Raw genomic sequence first — 23,330 nt, forward strand, 5'->3', positions numbered from 1 at the left:
CAATGCTCTGACTTCTGCAGACTCTTCCTCCAGTGCATGTCCGTACCGAGGTACAGACATTCAGCAACATGGATGGGAGGAAGAATGAATGGGTTACAAGTGCAGTGACGTCACCATCACTTTATCTTATCTCCTAACTATCTTGTTTGATATACACATGTGCGATTCGTTTTGTTCCGAATCAAAATCCGGACGAATTTTCTGAAATTCGGACACATCCGAATTTCCGAATCCCAATGTGTCCGAATGCGAATTTCTGTTTCCGAATTTTCGGACCCCGTCCGAATTTCGTTCAAAAATTAAACTGAATCGGACATGTGACTTTTCTGGCCAATCAGATGTGTTTTTCAGTTTATTGCATCTGAATGGGTCTGAATATGAATTTTCGTTATGGCAACACGGGAGCCATATATATATATACATATAATACTAAAGCTGAGGCTCCTAGACCCAAATGGCATTCGGGATCCGAATTACATTCGGGAGCTCCCAAATGCCATTCGGGTCTGGGAGCCTTAGCTTTAGTAATACATGTACTGTATTTGGCCCCCAGACCCGAATGGCATTCGGGATCCGAAATTCCAAATTGCATTTGGGAGCTCCTGAATGCTATTCGTGTCGCGAATCCTCAGATTTAGTAATATATGTACAGTATATGGCTCCCAGACCCGAATGGCATTCAGGAGCTCCCGAATGCAGTTCGGAAATTCGGATCCCGAATGCCATTCGGGTCAGGAAGATTCAGCTTTAGTATTAATATCTGTACATGGTTTTCTGTGGTAGTCATAACCAATATTCGTACGTAAAGTTTTCCGAAACTAATGAAAATTTAGATTTCGTCCGAATCCGAAAACCCGAACCGAATTGAATTTCGGACCCGAATCCCGAAATATCCAAACTGAACCGACCCAAATTTTTCCGCAGGTTACATGTCTAGTTTGATACATAGAAAAGCCACTATAAAGGAAAAGAAATGGTGAAAGAAAAAATAGTTTAACCAATCATTTTTGGCTTATAAATTCGTAATAGTCTGCATAACATGGGGTGTGTCCATTGCCTAAATACATTGTGCTGGAAGGTGTCGCTCTTTGTCATTTTATAAAATTGGGAGGTATGCACAACCGATTTGGAGTACAGAACATCTCCCCCTCTCCTCATCTCCAGGGCCGGTGCTAGGATTTTTGCCAACACAGGCAAAGTTGAATTTTTGCACCCCCCCTGCAGCAAAATGGTCCGGTTGGAGGAGCTCCAGGTGGGGTCCTAATTTAGCTGGCCGGTGACTGCCAGAGGATCTCGACACGCGCGGCACCTCTGGCAAAAAAAACACATCGCAAGCATCGGAGCATTTTGACAAGTACTTGTCAAAATGCTCTGTTTTTTCCACTCTCACCCTGCAGCGCCCTCAGGCGGCCGCCTGTCTTGCCTTGCGGTAGCGCCGGGCCTGCTCATCTCCATATCATAGGGTGGGCGTTTATAGTTTACAGAGCTGAATTTGGGTACTGGCTGGGATGTCAGCTCAAACAGGAACTACCGGGATCACTGGATATCTGGCAGATCAACAGGTACAGGGATTTTTTGTCACTTATCGAACAGATACACACTTTCACTGGTTCCCTGTTTACCGACCATGATGGAACAAATAAGAGTTAATTGTTAGGGTTTACATACACTTTAATCACGTTAGAGGATTGCATACATGATAGGCAAGAAAAAGACTTTCGTACTCAAGATGTTTAAAGTAGGAAACGAACAAGACGGTATAAAATCAGCTTTAAAGTGACCCTGTCACTACATGAAAAAATCCAATCAATGGCAGCCTGTAAAAAAAGTTTAAGGCCGGGCTCACACCTAGGCGGCATCGTTTTTGCGCGTTTGTACGCACGTGTTCAGTGTGCATTTATTTGCACATTTATGCGGGTTGTGCACATGCTAATGCGCGTTTGTACACGTGTACAGGCAGACGCACCTTTTCACTGGCAGCTTATGAACTCAATGGGTTCCTGCTTACGTGACAAATGCAGAAAAGTAGCTCATGTCAAAAAATCTACGATGTGCGCCCTGCATTTTTATCTTGCGCATTTGTGCGTGTTTTAACGAGCGGCGCAGGGGATAGCCCCGCTGCAAGGGTTAATAAAATATGTGCCCGAAGTTCTATTTTAAAGTATTTGGAAGAAGTGGAGGATATATAATACATGGGATGCCTTAATGCAACAAATGTTAAGGTGTGCAAAAACCTGCGTTAATGCGCATGCGTTATCTCACAGCAACTGATCGCTTTAGTGCGCATGGGCACTTAAAATCACAAGTTTCACTAATTCACATAATATTATATATATATATATATATGTATATATATATACACTGTATATATACCTCGCTGGATTGTAAATAGTTCCTGTGTATACAGTAAACCCTGATTATGTCTGTCCTACTCCATAGATCACATGATCACAAGGCAGGCGCTTTGGCCAAAGGTCTGGGTGTGATCAGAGTATGACAGGTAAAGGTGCACAGTGTAGGTGTGTCTACCCGTCATACAACCTCAGACAATCATCCAGACTTCACTGTACCTGTACCCAGCCCAGGGACCATGAGGACCATTCGCTGCTCCTACACTCCCCTGGTAGGTGGCAGAAGGCTGCCAGTAAATTCTATGCTAACCGTCTGCTATGGGTGTATTGTGTCTGCTCGTCTATTGTCTTGAATCATTGTGGCAAGAGATGGATTAGTATTAATAACTGAGAGCCCCATGCTACCTGTTCAGCAAAGAAACAGCACAATTAGGAATGACATGTCTACTTATTTGGATATTTACCTTTTTGCTTTTATAATATGTAGATTTTGTGCAAAGAATTAACCCTTTGGTTGTCCACGGTGAGGTCATTTATCAGGAAATGATTCCACTGCAATCAATGGAAGAACTTAGTCCATTATGCTGGTACTTGGTATATAGACATACATTGCCAAATTGCTGTTGTTGACATATGTTTAAGGCTATATGGAGCTGTATGGAATATTTAGGTCAATTCTCTATATTGTTTTCTGATCTGGGTGCTAGATGTGACATTGTGACAGGATAGCTAACAAATGCTCTCTTTTCTCTCCTCTCTCCCTCTGTCTCTTTCTCTTCTCTCTCTCTCTTCTCTATCACTCTCTCTTTTCTCTTCTCTCTCTCTCCTCTCTCCCTTCTCTCTTATCTCTCTCTCTCTCTTTTCTCTTCTCTCTCTCTTTTCTCTTCTCTCTCACTCTCTTTTTTCTTCTCTCTCTTGTCTCTTCTCTCTCTCCTCTCTCCCTTCTCTCTTATCTCTCTTATCTCTCTCTCTTATCTCTCTCTCTTCTCTATTTCCTCTTCTCTCTCTCTCTCTCTCTCTCTCTCTCTCTCTACCTATCTATCTATCTCTCCAACAAATGCAGTCTCTGGTTGCTTGAGAGTTACTATTAAAGATAGGTCTAACTAATACAATACCATAAACTCTGTATTGACTTCATATTAATATTGAAATGCAGTAATCAAAAACAAATTAAGACAAATAGACACACTTAAAACAAATTAGGACAAATAGGCACACAATCGTTTCCAGGATAATATATGCAGATCAGCAGAACAGTGAGTACACAGGGGATTTTTTTTTCTGGTTAGCTGAATACTGGATAGCAGAGCATTTGCTGTAGTTTGGATGGGCTGGAAACGCACAGAAAAAAAAGAATAGTACTTTTTTTAATAGTACTTTTTTTTTTATGCTGCTGCAGTGTGAATACATTGCCTGCCACTGTAAGGGCTCATTCGCAGTAGCCCGCAGCGATTTCCTGTGCGGACTGGTGGGCGCTGCATACAGTGATGGAGAAAGTAAAATGTAAGTTGTTGGCTTGAGGAGGGAAGATAGGCTTCCCTGATCAGAATAGTTTTTAGGGATCACCCTAAGGTGTATAGAGTAGGAGATAGATGGTCAGATTGGGGCAGGGAGTTCCAGAGAATGGGAGATGCTCTGTGGAGAGGTCCTGGTGGTGAAGAGGTGATGAGGGATCTTGGGAGGATCATGGGAGGCAAACTTGAGAGGAGCAAATAGGACTTTTCGGGTAATATTTTAAGTTGAGGTTGGTGATGTAGCTGGGGGAAAAGTTGTGGATGGCTTTGAATGTTGTAAGTATTCTGAATTTAATTTGTTGGGTGAATGAAATTAACAGAGAGGAGCAGAAGACACTAAAGCTGGCCATGCACCTATAGATTATCTGGAGATTTTCTATGGAAAAAGTGCAACAGATTCCTCAATCTACGGTAAACTGTGTGGATGGAGGAATCTCCTGCTGGCCCAAGCTTCAGTATCTTGCTAGTCGGCCCCGCTGGCTGTCAAAATACCTGAACAGTCTTATTGGATGCAAGTATTGTTCAGGTACTTTGAGAGCCAGCGGTGCCGACTAGCAAGATACTGAAGCTTGGGCCAGCAGGAGATTCCTCCATCCACACAGTTTAGCGTAGATGGAGGAATCTGTTTTTCCACCTGACCATAGGAAATCTGCAAATAATCTATAGGTGTATGGCCAGTTTAAGGGTTTGGTGAGGTGGATGAGTCTGGCTCCATGAAAATCATTTTATAGTAGTAAACCTGGTCTACGAGCATGGATTTCGATCATTGTTCTAACCAATCCCCACACCTGCTCGACTTTCCCACATCTGTGTACAGGTAGGTCACCTGTGTAGAGGTAGGTCAACAAAAGTTGGAATGACTGAAGGTGGGATATCCTGTGTAAAGGTAGGCCAATCTCATGGTTACAAAATTTGGAGTATTAAAAGTGGAAACGTCTGTGCAGAAGTAGGCCAATTACATGGCAACAAAAGTTGTAATAACTGAAGTGGGGGATAGCCTGTGTTGAGGTTGGTCAATCTCATGGTTACAAAATTTGGAATATCTAAAGGAGGAATAGTCTGTGCAGAGGTAGGCCAGTCGCATGGTTGGAATAACTGAAGGAGAGATAAAATGTACACAGGTAGGCCAATTGCATGGTTACAAAATCTGGAATATCTAAAAGGGGGATAGTCTATGTAGAGGTAGGTCAATCACATGGCAATAAAAGTTGGAATACCTGAAGGGGGGATAGAAGGTATAGGAGGAGGCCAATCTCATGGCAACAAATGATGAAATAACTGAATCGGGGATGCCTGTGCAGAGATAGTAGGCCAATTGCATGGTTATGAAATTTGGAATATCTAAAAGGGGGATATCTTGTGAAGACGTAGGCCAATTGCATGGCATCAAAATTTGGAGTAACTGGAGGCGGGATAACCTAGAGGTAGAACTGGATTAACTTTTGTTGCCATGCAGTTGCAAACACACTGTACTTTGAAAAGATTCCATAGAGCAGCCTTATGAAGGACCCGCAGGGCAACATTCTAAGTAAGTGAGTACGTGATCCATGTGAAAGCATTGCTTTTGGCATCACACAGCATTATGGCTTCAGCGCAAGGTAATGTGATGAGTATACAAACCCTTACGTAACCCTAAGACAATGGATCTTGAAAAGCATCCTACATGCAATGGCACCTTAACATGCTGCTGGCCAGATCCAAAAACCAGGGACACTTTTAGGGGATCATTTTCAAGGACTAAACTCTGAAATCTGTGGCTCTCCAAGGGACATGGACTTAGTGGTAAAACAGGCCCACCTAGGGTTGCCACATTTTCTTCCAGCGAAACACGAACACTCTAGTGATGCACCGAATTTTTGGGGGGAGACTGATTCGTGGCTTATTCGTATGTAAATAGCGCCATCCATTCATTTGTAAATATCACAGTCGAGACTATTTTCAGTGGGGTTCCAGTAGCCCCTATCTTAATTTTGGTTGCCCCTGTCTGCCTGACATCTTGTGTCCGGGTTTCAGCTGCCATGAAACCCAGACACAGCATTCAAAACCCGGACTCTCTGGGTGAATCAAGTGGCAACCCTAGGCCCACCCCAACACCTCTATAATGCTATCCATGGAAGCAGGAAGTCCATTATAACTTTCTACTCAGATAATATCACTGACTACACTTTGATCCTGAAAGCTGTTTACCTGTTGTAACACCAGCAATATGTGTCACAAATATTAATTCCCCTAGATTTCCTGGTGCAGGTGTTGTCTCTATTCATTATCTTTAATTACGTCATTCTCATAAAGAAGTTAGGGAAAGTAGACCCCTGGGAGATGACAACAGCCTCAAACACAAAACACAGGTGTCAGTATATCAGGTGCACACTCACCATCCTATATCATGCTATTTCCCAATGGTGCAGTGTATGTAAATCACAAGACTTGCTGGACAGGATTATAAAACATTTCACGTATATCTGTCTCTGCACTTTACCTAGAGTTCTATTTGAATACAACACAGCATAAATGTAAATCAGTATCATAAGTTAAGCTGGAAGTTTCTTCAACTGAAATAACTGTAGTTTGATTTGCATCTTGGAATATTAAAGTTCTATCCAATGTCCTGCATGACTGCTGGTGTAAAATACCTGGCAGCAATAATACAATCATGCTGGTTGCCATGCTGATCCACTGTCTTTTCTGACTCATAGACATAAAGCATAAGAAACCCCAAAAGCACAGGAAGAACATGCAGACTCTAGGCAGATATGGTTCTGGCACCTCAATGTTGCTAGGCCTCAGCGATATTCACTTTATTGCCCTGCTGTACCTTGCTATTCCATTATATTGGACTCCCTTTGCCACGAGTCCATGGAAAATGTTTTTTTTAGGTTTTTTAAAATTAGCTTACATCTGATTAGGGATGTTCAGATACCAAGTACCGTACTCAGTACAAGTACAGATACTTTTCCAGCTCCAAGACTAGACTAGAGACAAACTCAAAAGTTAGGAGGCCGCTGTCATTTGTAAGGAGCACACGGAGCTCCTGGGATTTGTAAATTGTTCCAAATACAAGTACTGATACTTGCCCAAGTCCTCACAGGTACAAGTACTGATACATTTCTGTTTATTGTCATAATAGATCTGATTAATAAAAACCGCATGTCGTGCTGGTGGTGCCATTCATTGTTACAGGCACTCCATATGCAGCTAGAATAACGCATGTTTTGTGTTCGCCAAAGGTGGACAACAAAACGTGCAAAAAACACGTGCAGATCAAAAACCTGCATGAGCTTCTTTGCCACATATGTTTACGCGTAGGGCAGCCCATTCAAATAATGATGGTGCTCTATGCACTATGCCCAACAATTGTGCAAAATAAAGAGCTAAATGCTAAGTTGCTCAGAAAAAGTGTGACTGGGGTCTTGGTGTGCTGAACCACTGTGTCATAAACAACTGCCTTCTTCTTTTTTAACCTGCAGCCTCTTTGTAACCACTTCATGCATACATACACATAGTGATGGCTGCATGGCAGACTTCCTGATGGTGACAACAGTGAACCATGCCTGTACTATGTTTGCTAAAATGACCCTTTGTAGTTTTGATCAGAACCCCTTGTGATAAGGTGACAACGCATGAGTACAATTAGTCGACAGGGATAAAGCGCTGTCATCCTATAACAGGAAATGCCTAAACTAGGATGTTCTCAGCAGGATCACCAGGTATTAGGTTTTAGGTTATCAACATAGGTTGAACTGGATGGACCTGTGTCTTTATTCAACCTTAAAACATAATTTTTCATGAACCCTTGCAGTGGGGCTACTCACGCACTGCAAGGGTTACCTGCTTGTTTTCATCTAGAGACATAAAGAATAAAGTTATAATCACCTGAACCTCCAAGCCGGCTTGTTCTTAGACCTTCCAGCCCCAATCCCCCTCCGCTGCAGCAGTCTAAGGTCCCATAAATCCTCATGTTCTATATACTGTGTGTATAGGATGTGAGGATGCCGGGGGACTTATCATTGCTGCAGCGTAGTAGGAGACAGGCTGGAGGAAGCAATGTCACAGCCAACCGGCTCAGGGGATCGGGTGAGTATAACCTTTTTATTTTTAGCACCAAAACGAGCAGGTAAACCTTGCAGTGCGAGAGTAGCCCCACTACAAGATTTAATCAAAAAACATTGCCCAGTGTTCTTTCTTCTTTAAAAACAATGTAAATATATATATGTATTTTCATGAATGCTGCAGATAGAAATATACCGTATTAATAATGACTCTTGTTTGACATCATAATGTTAAAGCTCATAGGAGATTTTAGCAATTTTTACATATGCTTTAAATGAAGAGCAAATTTATGCTGCGGTTTTGGAACGTTGTCACAGCAGGAAGCGTTAGGGTCACTGCTCTACAACTCGGCGAGTACCCATCCACATCGGAGGGAACGTGCGCCAGTCATGTTCCTGTTTAGCACTAATGACCCACTTTTCATTGAAGTGATGACGGTGCTGTAATTGGAATCCAGGTTAATGTTCTATGTAACTAATGCATACAATGTTGGGAAGGTGTCGTGTTTATACTACAAGCTTTTCTATGTTTAGTCAACACAAAATAAAGACGGCCAACCAGTAGAGGGAGTGAAGGGAATGACATTTGTCCTTGGTCATTAAGTCGTGACCCAAGTTGCATTGCACTGGAACGCACGGCATTGCACCAGAATGGCACTGCAACACACCTCCTGCACCAGAATGCGCAGAAGGCGCGATTGCATGGTAAGGTGCGTTAATCGCACCGGGCAGTGCGATTAACGCACTGTACTAGTGTGAACGGGACCTCAAAAATACTGACAGACACACACAACCACAGACACAATCTCACACATTCAGACATTCTCATACACACTCCCAAAAAAATTATGTTTTATTTATTTTTGTTTTCTTTATAAGATCCACCCAATCTCCCTATCTTTCGAGAACTGGAGTGGAACCTCAGCCTGGGGGCCAGTGTGGGCTACTGTGCTATGACGGAGCTCCATCCATATGTGCATTGCTTGTACAGCTCCCTTCCGGGCCCTGTAGAGGTGTCGGGAGCCAGAAAGTGCCATCACTCCGATCCAGGCACCTCTACAGGACACATGAGGGAGCTGTAAGCAAAACATGTATGGATGGAGCTCCCTCGCGGCCATAGCTCCATCCCATCCCACCTCAAGCTGACACTCAGCGCTAGGCAGGGTTAAAGGGTGAGCTCATTTTTCCAAGTGAATTTGGGAAAATAGAATGACCTGCTCCAGTCTGGGCCCCTCTCCCCGCCCCCCGCTATACTTACCTTTTGGCAAACGCTCCTTCCCCTCCGCCGGTACGCATGTACTATACGTACCCCGTACTGCCATGTAGCACAGTCCTGTATTATGGATTTTGCACTTCGCTCACAAATGGCAAGCACTCACTGGTCAGCGCAGTATTTCTTCTCATTGCTCAGCATGGTCAGAAGTGCTTATAATTGGCCAGCACGTTCAGGTGACCGCACTTAGCAATGAGTGCTCGCCATTTGCAAGCGAAATTCAATATCCAAAGTGCAGGGCTGTTCTGGATGGCAGTCCAGGGTACAGGTAGTAAACCCACACCTGCGGAGTGGAGGGAGCGTTCACCAAAAGGTAAGTATTCAATTAATTCAAAATAGCTCGGGTGACACATTTCTATTGCCATCTGTACACTGAACTGGACCTACTGCTGCGGCTCACAATATAAAAAATTAAGTGCACATAACCTGAAATTAAGTAAGTTTAATGCGACCTCCTCTTTCTTGTTAAAAAATAAAATGTGTAAGTGATAAAACTTAGAATGTCCTGTAATCCAATGTAGCTGGGTATCATATTTGCTTATATAAATCTGTTTCTTCATGGCGCTTATTTTCTGGCATGAACATAATCGACAGAGTGGATACATCCCCTGCCAGCACCTGCCTCCATTGTTGATGAACTCGGTATAAATCCCAGTCCTGTCCTATGTTCTCTTTGGCCTTTGTTTACCCTTGTTGTTGGTTAATGCTTTAGCACATAAAAGGATCTTCTCATAGAGAGCTTCTAATGCACTTTGGTAAAAGCTCCTAACTTGGACTGTGGACACAAGTCCTTCCCTTCCTTTCCCAGGTGCCAAAGCTTGGCCACAGCTCCCAACTGTCCTTCATATGGAGGGACTGTCACTTTTTTGGAACCAAATCCCTCTGTCCCTCTTTTCTTCCTCAGTTGCCCTTTTTTCAGGATTGGTGTGCAAAAAATTATTAAAAAATGCTCTATCGAAAGCCCAGCTCCAGGAACTAGGAAAAAATACCCTTGAAGTAAAACCTTCCTGCACTGCAAGGGTTAAGTGCACCTTAAAGCAGAACTCCTGGCAAAACTTTTATTAATGCTTGCACTGGGGCTTGCAGCTTTACATTATTGTATTGGTTCTTCTGGAAGGCCAGTGTAAAGGAAAAGTAGTGGAGGAAAACAAATTCTATACTTGGTCCCCACCATGGTCCTGATCAGGGTCGGATTTCCATTTCTGGCGCCTGTTGGCACGAATGGAAACCTGTTTAGCTTGAGCCGCCACCCTTACATGCTGCGAGACGCATCCGTTTTCACATACCCCTGTGTCGCGTAAGGCTGCCCTAAACGCCTGTCCGCATCAGACAGGCGTTTTACATGACACCCTTACGCAGTGCCGGGGTCATTCCCCTGCATTTTAAGAAGCCAGTGGTTCCTGTAGGCCCCTCTATGGAGGGCGCCAATAGGCACGTGTCGACTCTGCCTAATGGTAAATCTGGCCCTGGTCCTGATTTTGCAGATCACCCTAGGTAATGCCCACATGTCATGCTGGGCCTCCATGATTGAAAGAACTGAAATCCAATGAAAGAAAGGGACAGTCAGGCTGGGGAGGAAAAGGCTAGACGATGCTGGACATCCTCCAGCCAGGAGATGAGGCGGGCTCTGCCTGAATTGCTGCAGCTTCTAATGCACATTGTGAGCAGTGAAATCAGAGTAACCAATTTCAGTCCAGGAATGGAGCCGGTACAACTGTGCAAGACTGAATGCAAAGCCGGAGTTCAGCTTTAAATGAGCGCCCCTTGTAACGCAGACCACGTTATTGACCATAAAATGTCAAATCAAAATGTCTTTTTTGGTCTAACAGAAAAACGATCTCCAAGATAAATTTTCCAGCGATGATTCTGATTTTGAGGTCATAGAAGAATCAGATGTGAAAACTGAGAAAAAGGTTTGTGGGAAGAGTAAAGAGGAGGCGGATGAACCGGTATTGATTGACTGCAGTCAGATTCTCAGGAATGACGAAGTCAAGCAGGTGAGTGCCAACGTCTTTAATATAAAACAAGGATCATCGTTTAATGATTTACGATTTCATTGTAGAGGACTTGGCTTTATACAAACAAAGTATATATCATTTGTAGCACAGAGACGCGGTGCTGGCATAGGATTTGTTATTACATACGGTAGTTCAAATATAAGCTATGTGGGTTAAGGAACTCTATTGCGTCATCTGATTGCAGGTATATGGGTGTAAGATATAGTATAAGGTGTACATGGCTACAGACACATATCCATACAGATGTAAATCCCTGGACACAGAAAACCTGCATTCAGCAATTTATGTCCTTACGTATATAGGCATCCGTATGCAAGTACCAGCGTATACCTGCTTACAGCGATTAACTTCTATGGGAGGCTGTGTGCAGCATCTGAGACTCCCTGGCAGGGAAGATACGTTCTTACGCATGCAAGGCCATATGCAAGTACCAGCGTATGCCTGCGTACAGCCACTGACTTCTATGGGACGCTGTGTGCATTCCCAGAGGCTCCCTGGCAGAGAAGGTTTGCCATTACTCATACATGGCCATATGCAAGTGCCAGCGAATGCCTGCGTACAGACACTGACTTCTAAGGGAGGCTGTGTGCAGCACCGGAGGCTCCCTGGCAGGGGAGATACGCCCTTACGCATACATGGCCGTATGCAAGTACGATCATATGCCTGCTTACAGCCATTGACTTCTATGGGAGGCTGTATACAGCACCTGATGCTGCCTGGTGGGGGAGATACACCCTTACACATACGTGGCCATATGCAAGTACCACCATATCCTGCTGACAGCCATTGACTTCTATGGGATGCTGTATGCAGCACCTGAGGTTCCCTAGCAGGGGAGATATGCCATAATAGAAGTTTTCTGTGTGCATGAGCCCTTAGAAAGAAGACATTAAACACTGTTTATTTTGATGCACCAGGAATGTATTTAGCTGAGGGTTTAGTTGGGTTTTAAAGTGTATCTGATAGTAAAACTTCATTGTTTAGTTTTGAATAGAATAGTGGTGGTGATGGGGAGGTTAGAAGACTTGTCTGGTTCCTACAGCCGTCTGTGTTCTTGCTAGGGAGAATTACCCTCTCTATATGTGTCTTTGTGACCACTGTCATCCAGACGGAAAGTGATGGAAAATCCAAAATTCTATAGTTGTCACTGACACAGGAATTCCAGTGTGGACACCTATGCTGGTGACAGCTGTCCGTCCTTTGAATAGTTGTCTCCTCACTTCCTGCTATATCTTTGGGACAGGAAGTCAAGTAAAATCCCTCCAACAGGACACGAGCGAGTAAATAAATAAAATAAAACATAATTGGTTATAGATACCCTTTATCTAGTGTCATCTCTATGAAAGTGAGAGGTAGGTGTACTAATATTGACTGGATGAAGAATTAAAGTGGAACTAAAGCCAATACTTTTTTTTTTCATTTTGGATAAAGTAGGGGAGGGTTTTTTGGCATCTGTGTCCAATTGAGGACATTTCCCTTTACTTCCTTTCCAATAGCCACAGCAGGAAATTAAAGGAAATCCCCCCCCCCCATCTGTTGTCACAACTAGTGTGCCCATTGGATGATGTACCATCAATTTCTGTTCTGGTGACATCCCAAAATTCAGCACTTTCTTTCACTTACAGTGATATCGGTCGCCAGGACCAATAGGGAGGGCGAATGTCCCTAAAGGGGAGACGGACAGTATTAAAAACCTAAAAAAATTATAATTTTCCTTTAGTTCTATATATTTCCACAATGTAAATGTAGCAGTGACCTGTCTCCAGGAAGTCTTGAAATGTCACTTTTATGAGTGATTTGATATTGTATAAATTATCCGATTTTGTTATTGTTTCAGATTGCACAACATTTGCCACCAAAAGTCATAGGACGTAAGTGGAAGATGCTATACAGTACAGACAAGCATGGCTTCAGCCTGAGGACTATGTACAGGACTATGAGTAGAATCAGCTCCCCGGCATTACTTATCATTAAAGATGATGAAGGAAAGGTATTTACACAGACATTAGATGAACACAGTGGTGTCACTAGGCGGGTGCGGGGGGGTGCAGCCAATACCCGTGTGACAAAAAATGACTGGCAGTCATTTTGGTGTATCCCCCTCTGAAAAGTCGGGCACTCCATCATGGAGAGCTCAACAGTTGCACGAGAGAGGAGACCCACAGGCATACCTTATCCCGCCGGGTGAACGTTCCCTCTTCCCTTGCACAATGACATCACGGTGGGTGTCACCCGGTATCCACTCCAGCTGACGCCCTGCCTCGGGACGCCTCTGGATGAACATCCGCATGTCCTGCTGATATGAAGAACAGTTGGCCTGGCTTATAACTGACCATACACATTACACCTCATTCAGACAGGCAGCATTCACCAGCCGCATATAAGCTGGACCATTATCTGTGGCCAATTTGTGTGTGGCCAAAACCGCTGTCCTTCAACGCAAACTGCATCCAGGGACGGTCAGAGTCCCTAATTGCAGAGGCTCTAATGCAATCCGGGGTGGCACTGCCCATTAATTTGTATAGAGTAAAAATCTGACTGCGCTAACTCTGACTGTGGCCACTCTTCCAAATGGAGCCTTACAATCTAATTCAACAAGCTCCTCTAGAGATGCCAAAAGCTATGTAGCACAAGGGCCCGCAGAAAGTGAGTGTTTTTCACTTCTGGCCTGCAGCACTGAGGGTCCTCTGTTCAAACCCTGGTCAGGACATGCAAGGCGTTTGCATGTTCTCCCTGTGCTTTCATAGGTTTCCTATAACATCTAAAAGACATGCTGGAAGGTTAATTGGCTCCTGTCTAAATTGGCCCTGTGTGTGCATGTGCGATAGGGACTTTAGATTGTAAGCTCCTTGAGGGCAGGGACTGATGTGAATGTAAAGCGCTGCGTAAATTGTCGGCGGTCTATAAATACCACTAACAATAATGACCAGTTTGCTTTAGTGGTCCTTCATGCAATCTCTGTTCTGCCAGTCATCTCCAGAAATAAATTAAAGAGGCCACCTGGTGACTCATAGCAGGGCTGAATATAGGTTTATAGGTTGAACTCGATGGACATGTGTCTTTTTTCAACCTGACTAACTATGTAACTATAGATGTAACTATGAATAATGTCTTTTGCAAGGGTGTGCTTAACCACTGGTACAGCCAGCGACATGGTGCAAGGGATGCAGTCACAGCCATGCACAATGATAGATTGGGCTGGGGGGAAGCTCCTCTGCCATCTTTTAGACCACAGTTGCTTCCTCCAAACCATTGTCAGACTGGGGACCCAAAGATATATGAACTACTCACAGGCTCCTAAAGTCACCGCTATCACCATTTATCACAGAGCAGGCAGCGATAGTCTTTCACTCCTCATTTCCTCTACGCTCTCTGCCTTATGGTCATGTGATTTGTCATAGTGAACTAACCCTTTAATAAATCTCTCACAGGTCTTTGGAGGCTTCTCTTCCAGCGAGCTCAAGGTTAGCCCTAGTTTCTATGGAACCGGAGAAACTTTTCTGTTCAGCTTCTCACCACAGCTAAAGGTAATTATTGCTTTCTTGGTTAGTAAGGGCCACTATTAATCCAGATATGCACTCATTCAAAATAAATGTAGATGCATCATTAAATGATACCCCAGTGTCTCTGTACTAGCTTCCAGTACATCAGAGGGGACTGCTGCACTGTAAGCCAATCAGGCGTTACTGCCTACAGGAATTGGACAGTGCTTTAAATGTAACAAATAGAGCTCGCTGATTGTAGATGTTACTAAGCCATAGCAGAGGAAAAGTTTTCCTGTTCTGCCAGACTTCGCTTTGCTGTTTGCTATAGCTGTGTGGTGTGAACTGACCCCATCTGAAACAAGGCAAATTGCCTTGTCTTGCCATACAGCTGTACTGGAGAAAATGGCCAGTACAGTCCTAACACATCCGGTGTGATTGGGCCCTTAGGCTCAAGACTGGAAGGACAGACCTACAAATCCTCCGGCAGGTGAAACAGCTCCTGCACTGAATATGTATTTCATTTGTGTATTTAGATGTTTGCCTGAAGATCAGATCTGATGTTTTAGAGTAAATATTAAATGTTACTTCACTTTTATGTGGGCTCAGCGATTGAAGTTTGTTCTTATCTCTGTTTGAAAATATGACTTATTAATCCAAACCCGGCTGTTTCTGGTCTCAAGACGTCAACTAGACCGCAAATGTACACAGTACAAAGGTTTGTCTGACATATTCAGGACTTCATGTGACAAGAAGTCATTTAGTGTACCAGGAAATGAGGACATTTCACTAGCAGTATACAGTACAGTAAAGCGTTCTTAGAACAGAAGGAACTTACATGTTTCAATCTATCACAAGACATATCCCAAAAATTTCTGGACAGTGAACAAAGCCATGCCAAAAATTATTTTACACCGCATTGGCCAAGTGCAATTCTATAATATTAGGCTGAATTCTGTGCTAATATGTACAAGTTAGGAGTAGGGCTTAGGATCCAAATCAATGGAGTAGGGCTTGGAACCCACCAATAGAAAGAGTTTTCTTTTCCAGACAAAAACTTACAAGAAATCTCCCCACACATATATTCACTTTTATGGAAACCTATGGCATAGTTATTGGAAACTAACAATAGAAAGAGTTACGTTGCCCTGATGAGATATGAAGGGAAATCCCCCCAACAAACATGTATTTTTAGCATAAAGGGGAAAGCATAGAACGGCTGACAATGTTTTTTACTTTATTTCATACCTACTTCAAGTGACAACTGCACCTCAATTTTTTGTCTTGGCTTCACACAGTTATTAAGTGAGAAAAAAAAATCTCCCCAGTGGGGTCATATACCTGAAAAAGACTTTGATTCATGCCTGCTTATGCAAAATTAAAAAAATTGGATGGAGTTAGGCTTTACATCTATAATGAACCTATACATTTTATTGAAGGTCTTTCGGTGGACGGTAGACAACAGCTTTTTTGTTAGAGGGGATGTCCAGTCCTTGACATTCGGAGGTGGCAAAAAGTAAGTATGCCAAAATGCTCATGGAAGATAGAAAGTTGATATTTCTGCCATAGGTAACCTTTTTTTTAAATTTTGTTCACAGTGGTCATATTGGCCTGTGGCTGGATGGAGATTTGTATAACGGGAGAAGTCAAAGGTGTGAAACGTTTGACAACATCATACTGTCGAGTAAGGAGCATTTCCGCATCCTCCGACTTGAAGCCTGGGCATTCACCTGAGTGTCTTCTGTGGTCCTCCATGTCCACCCCTTGGACAGACTCTTAAAATGATTTGTCTGGTGTAGCAAAAGTTGAGAGCATTTGACAAAAGATGACTGTGGATTTGTTGGCAATTGATATGGACAGAAAATAGTGGACTTCATGTTTTTGGTGCTGTTTGCCCGGATTAATACACTACTGAGTGTTTCTATGACAACATCTTCCAGGACTATTCAATTAGGGAAGTTTAATAAATATTTTTAAACTTTTAAGCATTTTCTGACTTTCATACCGTTACAGCACAAAAATTCAAGACAATATTTATGACAGTGTTTTAGGTGTGTATGTGAATGTGATCAGCTCATGCACACAATCTTAAAAACTGTTCTTTTGTGAATAGCTGTATAAGTATAAAAAATTATGTGATTATATACTTGCCTTTCTTAACCCCGTTTCTGCAGGTCCCCGGGGTTCTTCAGAGATTGCTAGGGATTCCTTGAGAAGTGATCAGTGGTGGATTGGTTGTAGACCTAATGCTGTGTGCATAGTTTCAGTGCTGGTGGCACAGAGCAAGGGTCACTACACTGACCACCAATGTAACAAGGCTTTCTATCCACTGACTACCAATGTAACAAGGCTTTCTATCCACTGACCACCAATGTAACATGGCATTCTATTCACTGACCACCAATGTAACAAGGCATTCTTTTCACTGACCACCAATGTAACAAGGCTTTCTATCCACTGACCACCAATGTAACAAGGCTTTCTATCCACTGACTACCAATGTAACATGGCATTCTATTCACTGACCACCAATGTAACAAGGCATTCTTTTCACTGACCACCAATGTAACAAGGCTTTCTATCCGCTGACCACCAATGTAACAAGGCTTTCTATCCACTGACCACCAATGTAACAAGGCTTTCTATCCAGTGACCACCAATGTAGCAAGGCATTCTATCCACTGACCACCAATGTAACAAGGCTTTCTATCCACTGACCACCAATGTAACAAGGCATTCTTTCCACTGACCACCAATGTAACATGGCATTTTATCCACTGACCACCATTGTAACAAGGCTTTCTTTCCATTGACCACCATTGTAACAAGGCATTCTTTCCATTGACCACCAATGTAACAAAGCATTCATTCCACTGACCACCAATGGCATTTTATCCAGTGACCACCAATGTAACAAAGCATTCTTTCCACTGACCACCAATATAAGTGGACACGTCTCCTACTTACCACAATTGTAATGAGAAACAATGTAAAGAAACACTTTTCCACTGACTTATTTCATCAATGATCACCAAAGAAAATGGCATTTCTCCACTGAACACAGATATAAGAGCCACTACCTCTGTTACTGTGTATGTATCTTTTCTGGCCATTAACATTTGTATTCCTTGTAATTCAGTATTATTACTCAAAGTAATGTCATATGCAAAAGATGGTGTGGGTGGGACCCCGCAAAAGCAAATAATGAATGCACATTCTTTTTTAGGAAGAAATGTGCATTTATTACAGTATTTATTTCCAAAAGGTGGACTTTCCCTTTAAACGTTGATATTTTCACACTATCTCTCCCTGTGTCCGCTTCACACCTCTAGGATAGGTCATGAGTACAGCCATTTGCCTGCACAAACCACATGTGACCACTAGAGGTCTACGCCGCGCCGCACGATCCCATAAACAAGCTACTGCTCTTATTCCGGAAGAGAAAGTCCATTAACTAAATAGACGTGGGCGGGGATAGAACGTCCACCTCGTCGCTGATTGGCCTGCTTTGCGCACAGCGGCACCGTACTTGTAGTTCTGACTTGAGCCGGGAGGACTACGAGTCCCAGAATGCATCGCGGGACCAGCTCACTAATTGGCCTTTTCAATCCTCCTCTTACAAAGCGCATAAACAAAAGGCTTCCTGTGGATCAGGTAGGATTGTGACTGCAGAGGCGGACATGGCGGGTAGGGAGCCTCACTTTAGGATGCAGATGTGTGTATGTGTCCCTCCAGAAGAGCATGGAGTTCTATCTATATATATAGAAGACATGAGACTAACCATGCTGTCATAGCTATAGCACAATCCCAATGTATATAATGACAAATGGTGACTGCCATAGCTTTAAATTTATTATTATGAGCACCCCGCTAACTGATCATCAGAATTATACATTTCATTTATTATTGTTATTTTTTTAATATGTTTTATTATTTTTGTATTATTAATATAATATTGTTATTTTTGTATTATTACTATATTATTATTATTTTATGTTTGCTGTCATGGCCATATTAGAAAGTACTGCGACAAAGGCATGAAAGCCGCTGTTTCCGTCGCACGTGACAAATTCAATTAGTTCTTATGTGTGCGCCAATCTTACAGTCTGTCGCTCTGGCCGTGGCAGATTCGTTAAGAAATATCACCATATTGGTTACTAAGACCTCTGTTGTGGAGTAAATTGGGTTGAATGCGTCAGTGTTCTGTCTCGGGGTCGCCACACATGTTACAAAATGGCCGTGCAATACAACCAACTTTAGATTTACCTAGGGATGCACCGATACTATTTTTTCCAGACCGAGTACGAGTTCTGATACTTTTCCTCAAATACTCGCCGATACCAATTACCAATACTTTCTTTTTTTTTTTTTTTGTGTCATGTGACAGTTTTCCTAAAACAATACAAATTAATGATTTAAGGATAGTGGTGGAGCACCAGTGCATGGTCGCAGCTGTAAATGCTGTGCCCCTGGTAGTTCTGCCACTGACTCCAAGCTGTACAGGGACTACAAATCCCAGCAATACATTATACAGTAATACAGAATGGCACTGGCTATAGGGGACTACAAATCCCAGCGATACATTGTACAGCAATGCAGAATGGCACTGGCTATAGGGGACTACAAATCCCAGCGATACATTATACAGCAATGCAGAATGGCATCGGCTAAAGGGGACTTCAAATCCCAGTGATACATTGTACAGCAATGCAGAATGGCATCGGCTATAGGGGACTACAAATCCCAACAATACATTTATACAATAATGTCGAATGGCAACCAGATATAGAAGACTACAAATCCCAGCAATACATTATACAGCAATGCAGAATATTATGAAGCTACATACCCTGGGTTGCTCCGGGGGGCGGCCTGATATCTGCAGGGTCACAGGGACTTCGCAGGGTCTCAGGGGGGCTGTGCGGGGTCTCTGGTGGGCCGTGCAGGGTCACAGGAGGACTTTGCGGGGTCTCTGGTGGGCCGTGCAGGGTCACGGGGACTTTGCAGGGTCTCAGGGGGGGCTGTGTGGGGTCTCAGGTGGGCCGTGCTGGGTCTCGGGGGACTTTGCGGGGTCTTAGGGGGGATTTTGCAAGGTCTTGGGGGGGACTGTATGAGGTCTCAGGAGGGCTGTGCGAGTACTCGGTGCATCCCTAGATCTACCAAATCTATGTAATATGAGCACCTACCTGAACTATCCAATCAATATGTATCCAATCAGGCGGGCCTTTGTACTGCATTGTTGTTGGCAGATCTAAAGGAGATCATACAATCAGATTATAATGTGTGTGGTGAGCTTTAGAAATTCTGCAACAGACTCGTATACACCTCACCGACAGTCACATGAATCTGTTGCAAGTGTGCCATTTATTGCATGGGTGGGAGACAGAGTTCGAATGCATGTCTATGACACTATGAATTCCAAGGATTATGTCCTCAATCACCTTTCCACTATCCACAATGCTCTCTCCTACTGTCAGCATGCTCTTCCAGTCTGAACTTTTCTCTGCAGTGCATTGGAATAAACTGCTACCAAGTCCAATTCAGATACTTACACTAGTTTCTTTTAAAAATACACATTTAGGGATCTGTTTACACACGTTTTTTTTTTATACAGCTTTCACCCAAGATTCACACATGGTTATATTTGTATTCAATTGGAAAATATGTGAATGCTGGATGAAAGCATTTATAAATAGAAACCCCAAAGTAGATGGAAAGGCTTAACAATAAACCAACTTTAAAAAGTTGCCTCCACATTGCCCTGCAGAAATACTAGCAGGAATCGCGGTGTAAATACCTTATTCTAAGTGGTCATGTGACCACAAAGCTTCGGCTCTTCTATGTGAATGTGCAGGGCTGAATCGCTGAGAGCAGTGATGTCACCTGCTGGCGTCCATGGCCCTAGCGTTTGGTAAGGCAGAGAATTCACACCGACCAGCTGCACATTTTGGATAGAGTGGGAAAACATTGGCACCACTGTTAGGTTTTTCTGGCCAACCAGGACACCATTAGATTTTCTCTCACTTCCTGTTCTATTAAAGGCTTTCTAAACCTAGCTAGCAGTAGATATATGTAAAAAAAACAAAACGCTTTAACAGTGAGTTAAACTTACCCCTGTCTTCCCTGCGCGCTCCCGTACGAAAATTTGAAAATGCTCTGGCGGCCGCAAAGCATCTTGGGGCGGGCGCATGCGCAGTTCACATTTTCTGCCGGGACGCGAGGAGAGACGCAAGGTAAGTCTATGGATGCGTGCACGCGCATGCAGACACCGTAGGACAAGAAGTGCCAGCAAGGACAGAGGAGTCGGCGCTGGATCGGAGACCGGCACTGGAGGGAAGGCTGAAAACATCAGGAAAGAAGGGAAGATCGGATTAGGAGACATCATTTAAGGTGAGTGCTTTCATTAACGTTGGGGTGAGGGGAAAACCTGACTGTGGATCTAACTCTCTACAGCTCCATTTTATAGGTATAATGCATTGATGGAGTTTTTCTTTAGGTCCTACAACCAGAATCATTCCGTATTCATCATATTTACCAAATGGGGACCAGTGCCTATAAAAGCAGGGATAGAGGTGGCAGCACCAAGTCATCTCTTCACATACTTCAGGGGGAAGGAGGTGCAGAGGATGTTGAGAGTAATCGTATGAGTCATCATAGTTCTGGAAAAATGAAGCCATCTCTCCTTTCTCTTGTTTGGTACAGTCACTATGACACTAGACACTATGGTGCCTCCAATAGTCCCTTCTAGCAGTAACTTTTACTAAAATAATCACATACACATGGGGCTAGAGTTTGTACCAAAGGGTTTTATCCTTCACTTTGCCACGGTGTTTAACAACCCTGATCATGGTATGCAGTGTATGTTCATTTGCTGCACTTACGCAATTCTCTTACAATAATTTTCACTTTGTTTTCAGCAGAGCAATCTATTTCCTGGATGACCACAGACCTCTCTACGCATCAGACTGAGAAATGGAAGCATCAGCTAAAATTTCGCAAAATGAGACTCAAAAAGACTTGGGTAAACCAAAAACCAAGAAGAACCAAGAGGCCAAACTTTCCTCCAAAGGGACCAAATCCAATGAGGACAAACATCCCAAAGTGAAAAAGACAAAAGACCATAAGGCAGCACAAAACCTTTCATCTCTGGAAGAAAAAGTGGACCAAGATCGTCAGTGGTTACGAATTCAACTAAATATGCAAACTAAGTCTTCACCGGTGAAGGTCAAAGAAGAAATAAAGAACACATCCAGTGATCTTGATGAGGATTCTCTTGCCAAGTCTAGGCCCTACGCCTGTGCGGTTTGCCAAAAGAGTTTTGCTCAGAAGTCGAACCTTGTCACCCACTTTCGAGTCCACACCGGCTCCCGTCCTTATATGTGCATGGAATGCGGAAAGACCTTCAGCACCAGTTCGAATGCGGTCACCCACCAGAGAGTTCACACCGGGGAGCGCCCTTACAGCTGCAGCGAGTGCGGGAAAAAGTTCAGCATCAGCTCCAACTTAGTGACCCACCAAAGAGTTCATACGGGAGAAAGACCTTACTCTTGTACTGAGTGCGGCAAGAGTTTCACTCACCGCTCCAATCTGGTCATACACCAGAGAGCCCATTCTGGGGAGAAGCCTTACACGTGCCAAAAATGTGGCAAAAATTTTACACACAGCTCTCACCTTGTAGCCCATCAGAAAGTTCACATTTAAAGCACTTCTTGACTAAGAGTGATGGGTTTGGACATATGGCCTTATAAGCCTAATCCATTGCTTCAGAAAACCAGGCACTAGGTACTGTTCATTGTCTTTTTGAAGGAAGGGAGCTGTGGACTTGAAAAACATGTTCACATAAAATGTATTTCCCCATACTGGGTGGAATGAGGCACAAATGGACCTACTGTTGGTTCTTTACTGTTATCCGGGTCAAAGGCAGCTGGATCCTCCCTGTCCTTGGTATGCTATGGCAGGATGAAAGCTAAGCTTCTTTGTTTTTGGCCTGTTTAGTTCTCTATGCAGTGTCTTGCAAAAGTATTCACACCCTTGGTGTTTTTACTGTTTTATTGCATTACAACCTGGCATTAAAATAGATTTTTTGGCGGGTTTGTACCATGTGATGCACACAACATGACTACCCTTATAGTTACATAGTTAGGTTGAAAAAAGACACACGTCCATCGATTTCAACCTATAGAGATATGTAGGTGCACAATTATTTTTTAATGTGACACAAATAAAATAAGAAAAACAGAAATCCTGAGTGTGCATAAGTATTCATCCCCTTTGATATGAAGCGCCTAAAAAAAAGATGCGGGTCAACCAGTTATCTTCAGAAGTCCTATATTTAGTTGATGAAGGTCCACCTGTGTGTAATCAAAGTGTCACGTGATCTGTCACATGAAATTAGTATAAATACACTTGTTCTGAAAGGCCCCCGGACTCTGCAACCCTACTAAGCAACCCTACTATGAAGAAGAAGGAGCTCTCCAAAGAGGTCAGAGACAAAGTTGTGGAGAAGTATAGATCAGGGTTGGGTTATAAATATTATCGCAGACTTTGAACATCCCACAGAGCACCATCAAATCTATTATAACAAAATGGAAAGAATAGGGCACCTCTATAAACTTGACAAGAGAGGGCCGCCCACCAAAACTG

The 23,330-nt window shown here is 43.2% G+C and overlaps 2 protein-coding genes across 2 annotated transcripts; both read left to right on the top strand.

Annotated features, from left to right (window-relative positions):
* Window positions 1-2,540: 2,540 nt before the first annotated feature.
* TLDC2 (TBC/LysM-associated domain containing 2) lies at window positions 2,541-16,492 on the top strand. The gene is made up of 6 exons (XM_018554077.1): window positions 2,541-2,623; window positions 11,017-11,184; window positions 13,043-13,195; window positions 14,637-14,732; window positions 16,127-16,203; window positions 16,286-16,492. Exons 1-6 carry the CDS (start codon window positions 2,591-2,593, stop codon window positions 16,419-16,421), a joined length of 663 nt encoding a protein of 220 aa, XP_018409579.1. The 5' UTR covers window positions 2,541-2,590; the 3' UTR covers window positions 16,422-16,492.
* A 1,808-nt stretch (window positions 16,493-18,300) lies between these two features.
* LOC108785078 (gastrula zinc finger protein XlCGF49.1-like) lies at window positions 18,301-22,495 on the top strand. The gene is made up of 2 exons (XM_018554076.1): window positions 18,301-18,341; window positions 21,605-22,495. Exon 2 carries the CDS (start codon window positions 21,660-21,662, stop codon window positions 22,386-22,388), a length of 729 nt encoding a protein of 242 aa, XP_018409578.1. The 5' UTR covers window positions 18,301-18,341; window positions 21,605-21,659; the 3' UTR covers window positions 22,389-22,495.
* The last annotated feature ends 835 nt before the right edge of the window (window positions 22,496-23,330 follow it).

The sequence above is a fragment of the Nanorana parkeri genome, unplaced genomic scaffold (assembly GCF_000935625.1).
Source record: "Nanorana parkeri isolate BGI_ZX_2015 unplaced genomic scaffold, ASM93562v1 scaffold141, whole genome shotgun sequence".
NCBI lineage: Eukaryota > Metazoa > Chordata > Amphibia > Anura > Dicroglossidae > Nanorana > Nanorana parkeri.

Bases quoted from the DNA above. Each gene is read 5' to 3' on its own strand.
- TLDC2 (XM_018554077.1), top strand. From the start codon at position 2,591: ATGAGGACCATTCGCTGCTCCTACACTCCCCTG. The intron at 11,185-13,042 runs GTGAGTGCCAAC...TTATTGTTTCAG, and splicing joins GGAATGACGAAGTCAAGCAG to ATTGCACAACATTTGCCACC. The intron at 14,733-16,126 runs GTAATTATTGCT...ATTTTATTGAAG, and splicing joins GCTTCTCACCACAGCTAAAG to GTCTTTCGGTGGACGGTAGA.
- LOC108785078 (XM_018554076.1), top strand. From the start codon at position 21,660: ATGGAAGCATCAGCTAAAATTTCGCAAAATGAGACTCAAAAAGACTTG.